Consider the following 6,000-nt stretch of genomic DNA (forward strand, 5'->3'; position numbering starts at 1 on the left):
CAATCTATGATCAATGCAATATACTCTCTATTTTATAAGATCAGACCTGACACCTAAAACAATGCAGATTCTGTAATTCCATTTGATGTTAGTGTTTTTATGATATTGTGCTATGATTGATTAAATGTTCCTGTTGGAAGATAACATGTATTAGTGTTTTGGACTAATAATTTGATTTTGAGACATGTTTGCAGTGTTTTTGTAGATGTAGTGTATTGTGTTAGTATATTATTGTAATTTGAAAATTAGTGTTGGAGTTTAGTTTGCAATGTGTGATTTTGAGCAAGAAATTAACTGTTTTGTCAATTGTGTGTTGTAGGTGTGTTGGTGCGTTAAGAGTTTAGGAAAATTGTTAGAAGTATTGGACAATATGTCATAGCGATTGTAAAAAACTGTAATAAACATCATGAAACGTAACTTTTGAAAAATAAAGGTAAATACAGCCTAGTTGACATTTAAATTTACTGACCGGCTTAGCTAAATTGTTCCATAGTTATGTTACAGAATAATCAAGGTGTTTTTCATACTGTAGTTTAATAGTCAAAGAGTTTTAGTTGTCTGTTCAAAATAAATGAAAAGGTACCTGGAATTATTTTTTACATATGCATTAGTTCAGGGGTTTTTAAACTGTAAATTGCACAATGGGACAATGTGGGTTATGCATTCCTTTTACTTGAGCAATGACAAATTAGCTCCTCCTCCGGAGCAGGGTCTAACCCAGAAATAAAGGAACTACCAGCAACGCAAGCGTGTTGGCTGGCTGAACGCATGTTAGAAACAATGTTTTAAACTGTTTTAAAGTTAACGTTAACAGCATTTATCTGTTGTCTATGTTCATGCACTGTGTTTTTTCAACTTCTGTAGCACTTTACATTGTTGTAGGTTTCATAATTTTCTCTTTTAATCGCAATTTAAATGTCTTCATTCAGTTATCACAAAACCCCCCACAGACAACAAAAACGCAACTCTCATCGCGTCATCCTTCAGTTTTTTTTGTTTTTAATGCCGTGCTGCCCGGCCGGCTTACGTCAACTGAGAGGTCCTAATGCCGGTGTTGTGCCGAAAAATGACAAATTATGACCCCCTCCAATCCCCACTAACATTATGGTTAGGATTAGGTGTGGGGGAGGGGTTAGGATTAGCTATTCATGCAGCAGTATCAATGAAGGGAGTCGTAATCTGGCGGGGGTCAAAATTCGGCACAACACTGGTGTGAATGCAATCGGGAAAATGGCCTCTTTACTTGTTCTGGAACTTTGTTCCTGAAATGATCCAGTGGGATAGTGGCTATAGTGGCAGAGCTAGTCAGCTCGGTTCCTGAAGGCCCACTGCTCTGATAAGGGTTGAAGATAAACTCTGCAAAGACACCTGACCAATTTAGTCAAACTTCAGTAGCTGTCAGAGCCATTGTAATAGTGAGATGCAACAACTCCATTCACTTCAATGGAGCCTTTCAATAGTTCCTGGAAGTTACTAGCAATTTATGGAGCTGCAGCAAAACAGACTGATTGAGATTAAACAATTTACATCTTTAATTTATTCTTTAACTTTAAATACTTTTAAAGTAGTAAAGAATTAAAAGAATAAACATCACTTCTTGGAACTGTCTGAAGGCTCCATGAATTATGTGACACTCGGGTCAATTTTGAACTTCCATTGTCTTCACTCTCTCTCTATGGCTCTATTAGCTGTGTCTCGTTTCGGAGGCTGCGTCCTTTGTGCCTCTGGAGGTCGTATCCTCTGAAGAATGTGGTATACGGAGGGTCCTCAACCTAGAATTAAGGAAGCCTTTGTAGGAGATGCTGGTGGAAAAGGAAATAGAAGCATCACATTGCTATACGCCAACACATTGTGGTCTTGAACCTGTCAAATTAATAAAAATGATTTTTACATGATTTGGTGATCATAAAAAGTCAAGAGTTTCTACCCTGAACAATTCCAGAAGAGTTGAAGAATTGTTTGCCTTAATGTTTAAAAATAACTAAACACTTCTAATCTGGTTTACCTTTGTCTTCTGTGATAAAAAAAAAATTGTTTTACAATTTTTGTTTTATAATTTTTTTGATTGAATGTGCACCTGGTACCTTTTATTCAAACGTTGGTTTGTGGCTATGCAAAGAATTGAGGGTCTCCAGCAATGAAGAATACACCTCATGCATCCTACCAATTTGTGTTAGGTCACATTCAGACTTTGTCTTACTGTCTTACTGAATTTACTTTTCTGAAATAAGACATGCTCGATAATGCATGCAGACAATACTGTAAATGGGACCTCTGGAGGACGCAGCCTTCGAAATGACACACAGCTAGTATTGCTTAGAAATATTGAACAAGTGTGTTGGATTAGGATTGGGACAAAATTAGTCTCGTAAAGTATTCTGGTACTGGAATTAAATTAAATGTTATTCATAGAATGACAAGGAAAATAATGGTTCATTGTGTTTTTCTATGTTAGGGTTACAGTAGGTAATACACAGGTGTGTATGATTCTGCATCAAACGTAACAAACAAAAAAAGACTGTCTATCTTTAAAGATAGAGTTATCATTAGTCCAACTCCAGATTGACATTTATGCTATCATAAATATTTATGATTATGTCATGCCATTTTCTCGGGTTTTGTTTGATAGACTGTAATTTCCTTTTGGCAGTGGTTATTTTCATCAGCTTTTTTTCCTGTTTGCGTTGCAGTGACTGCTTTGAGGATTGGCTAGAGGCACAGAAAATCACCTCAGCTCTCTTAGAGAGCAGGTCGTATGAAAATCTTGTAGACTTTGACAACCACCTGGATGACTTGAGAAACGACTGGACAAACCCTGAAATCAACAAATCTGTGCTACATCTATGCTGAAGCTGCACAGAAGTCCACTTCACCCAACAAACCCATCAACATTTAACGAGGATGCATGTGTGAACTCGATACAGTACTGTTAACAACATTCTCTTTCACTTGGGAATAATAAACTGAACGGAACGGGACGCTGTGTCCTCACTTTTGACATCAATGATGTCACCCTGTACCAGGGGTAAAGAATCTTAGTCTTGGAGGGCCATTGTCCTGTAGAGGTTAGTGCCACCCAGCTCTAACACACCTGGCTTGAAGTTTCTAGTAATCCTGAAGACCTTGATAAGATGGTTCAGGTGTGTTTGATTGGGGTTGGATCTGAACTCTACAGGACAGTGGCCCTGGAGGACCAAGATTGGCCACCCCTGCCTTGAACTATAGGAATCCAATGTCAGAAAGGATTTATACCTGTTTTCATGCAGTAGTTTGTATAATATTCATGTACAATTTTGAATGCTACAAGTTATTTATTTAATTACTTGCTGAATATAACACATTTTAAAGTATTTCAAAACCGAATGGTGTTTTGGAAGAGTTTAGTTTGATTTTAAGGTATTGGTCAGTTCCTCAGTTTTCTTAAGTACTTAAAGTGGAAGTTCACCCAAAAATCAACGTTGTGTGATTTTTTTTTAACCTCTCCCGCATGACGTTAAACATGTTTAACGTGATCTCGTGAACGCGCACCATACACTGACAAGACAGAGGAGAATATATTGATTAAAGTCGGTATTTTGGTTTGTTTTTCACACATAAAGCATTCTCGTTGCTTCAAAAAAATTCAACTGAGTCACTATGCGCGGATGGACCAATTTAACGATGTCTTTAGGACTTTTCTGGACCTTGGCAAAAACAGACACAATGATGTCTATGAGGATGCCTGGAAATCTCTCGCATGTCACCTAAATGTCTGTATTTGTGCTCCGAAGGCGCCGGAAGTTCTCTAAACATGTTTAATGTCATGTGGGTGAGTTAAAAAATCACACAAAGTTGATTTTTGGGTGAAATTCCCCTTTAAAAGCTGACATGACAGTAATTTCTCCATTTGATTCTTCTGTCTGTAGAAGAAAAAAAATGTTTATGGTGAATGAGGGCTCAAACTAAAATCAAAATATTTTTAGCAGAGAAAATTTTAAGAAATAAAATGTAGACTTTTAAGCTTAAAGTGTGTTGATTAAAATCATGAATATACCCCTTTGCCTCTTCTCAAAACGTACTGTTTCATGTTTAGCTGTAATTAATCATTGTAATTGGCATTTATAATTGGACATTAAGACACCACAATTGCCAGACAGTACAGTGCAGACAGACAGAAAACGATGGGATGAGAGAGGGGTACAGGAAAGGACCATGAGCTGGGATTCAAACTCGTGTCGGCCGCAGTGCTTTTGTGCAACATGTCAGCACAGTCAAAGATAATAGGCTTGTTCGAGTTAACCCATACTAGCCTGCCACCGACTGGCAAAATCAGCCGGTTGCAGGTGAGGGAGGAGTAAAAAGATGGCCGTGAGGTCGGACACTTCGTGCTTCATGTAGGGTGCTGAACCTACAGCAGACCACGGGATATTAATGTCTTTATCACGGATTAAGTGACTATGATAGGAATACCTATTTTTTTGCATTAAGATCAGTACAATAAACATCAAAGCTTTCGCAGCCGATTTTGAGCAACTGCAGCGCCTGACCTAGGCGGCTGGACTCGTTTTGCTGTCGCGGTACTTTAATGGCACATGTGATCTTAACTGCATTCAGACCACCGCCGTCGAGAGCATCAAAAAATGCTCTGACTGCCCTGCCAACAACGCTGTAGAAAGATTCTTGGGCGATCAAAATATCTTGTATTTAAAGGGTCCGCAAAGCAAATAAGCTTGTTGATCATGTGCAGACTGACCACAAGGAGGGTAACATAAGTTAACATCATTAAATATTTTAAATGTGAAAGTAAGAAATTGATCGGTGGAAAAACTTAATTGTAATTACATGTTTGCTAACGAAATAAACAAATTAAAAGCCATTTGTTTGGTGTTGCTTCTGTGTTCATGGTTAAGTGTGTATATCCCTGTACGCAAACAGGGACACGTCGTATATTATTGGGAAACCAGCCACAGCAGTAATCTACACCTCATCCATTTTGCTTGGGAACTAATGTGGTCGAACCGAAGTTTACAGGGCTGTGTTCTCTGGAATCCTCTCAAGCGGTGGACTTCTACGTTCCGATTGGTTGCCGCCGAACTGTGTCATAGCTCAATACCATAAAGTTGACCTGATTTCAACTCTCCTCGACGCCCTCAATGACCAAGACGTGCCGCGCCGCTGCCCATTGCCGGCTCACATTGGAAATGAATGACTTCCGGCCACTTTGACGCTCTCAACGGCGGTTGCTGCAGCACCGATCAAAGTCGGACAAATTGTCTAACCAGAATGCATTGCTGTTGTCAGGCGGCTGCAGATTCTTGCAGCTCCGCATGAAGTCAAACAAGCCTATTATAAATTGACAAGATGTGCCACTGCCATTACAATGAATGGAGCTGAATGCAACGCTCTATATGGCCGCTCTAGCGAAGAAAGCCCCTCCTTCCAGTAGAACAATCCAATCGTCAATCAATAAATACTGACAATTCTCTGGGCGGGGCTTGTGTGAGGCTGTTGCCAGCATATGCGCAGTAGCTGAAGTGACCTCAAAAAAATGTCCTTGCAAACGTAGCATATTGTTACGAAGCAAGCAAGTGTTACGAAGAGAGTTCAGGAGTGTACAGGTAGCTGGCTTGAAGTGTTGTTGAGAAAAAAATCCAATCTAGTCAGATGAGGTTATAGAATTTATTACACCTCCAAACAAGCTTGTGTGTGTGGTAATACAAACTTACATTTTCATTCATGCACACAGGACCATAAAAATCCACAGTCCACCAAACAAATAAGGAAAAAGGAAACTATGGACACAGGTGCCAATAAAGCCTGTGTGAGACTGTCCTGGGGTGCGTTTCCCAAAGCATCGTTAGCCAACTATGGTCGCAAGTTCCTGCGTTCCAGCATAGTTAAACAATTTAAGTGTTTCCCAAAACCATCGTTCTAACGATCAATCGCAAGCAGCATTGCAAAGTTGCGTGGTTGGAACTACAGGTCTACAGTTGTGGTTAGAAGCATCGTTCCTTATTATTA

At 39.3% G+C, this 6,000-nt stretch overlaps 1 protein-coding gene across 1 annotated transcript in view; it reads left to right on the top strand.

Moving 5' to 3' along the window:
- emc8 (ER membrane protein complex subunit 8) overlaps nucleotides 1–5,623 on the top strand; it is a 52,977-nt gene extending 47,354 nt beyond the window's left edge. Inside the window, exon 5 of the mRNA XM_057347532.1 lies at nucleotides 2,691–5,623. Within this exon, the coding sequence (XP_057203515.1) occupies nucleotides 2,691–2,850 (160 nt within the window). The 3' untranslated portion in view covers nucleotides 2,851–5,623. The remainder of the gene's footprint in view (nucleotides 1–2,690) is intronic.
- The last annotated feature ends 377 nt before the right edge of the window (nucleotides 5,624–6,000 follow it).

The sequence above is a fragment of the Triplophysa rosa genome, linkage group LG12 (genome assembly GCF_024868665.1).
Source record: "Triplophysa rosa linkage group LG12, Trosa_1v2, whole genome shotgun sequence".
Lineage (NCBI taxonomy): Eukaryota > Metazoa > Chordata > Actinopteri > Cypriniformes > Nemacheilidae > Triplophysa > Triplophysa rosa.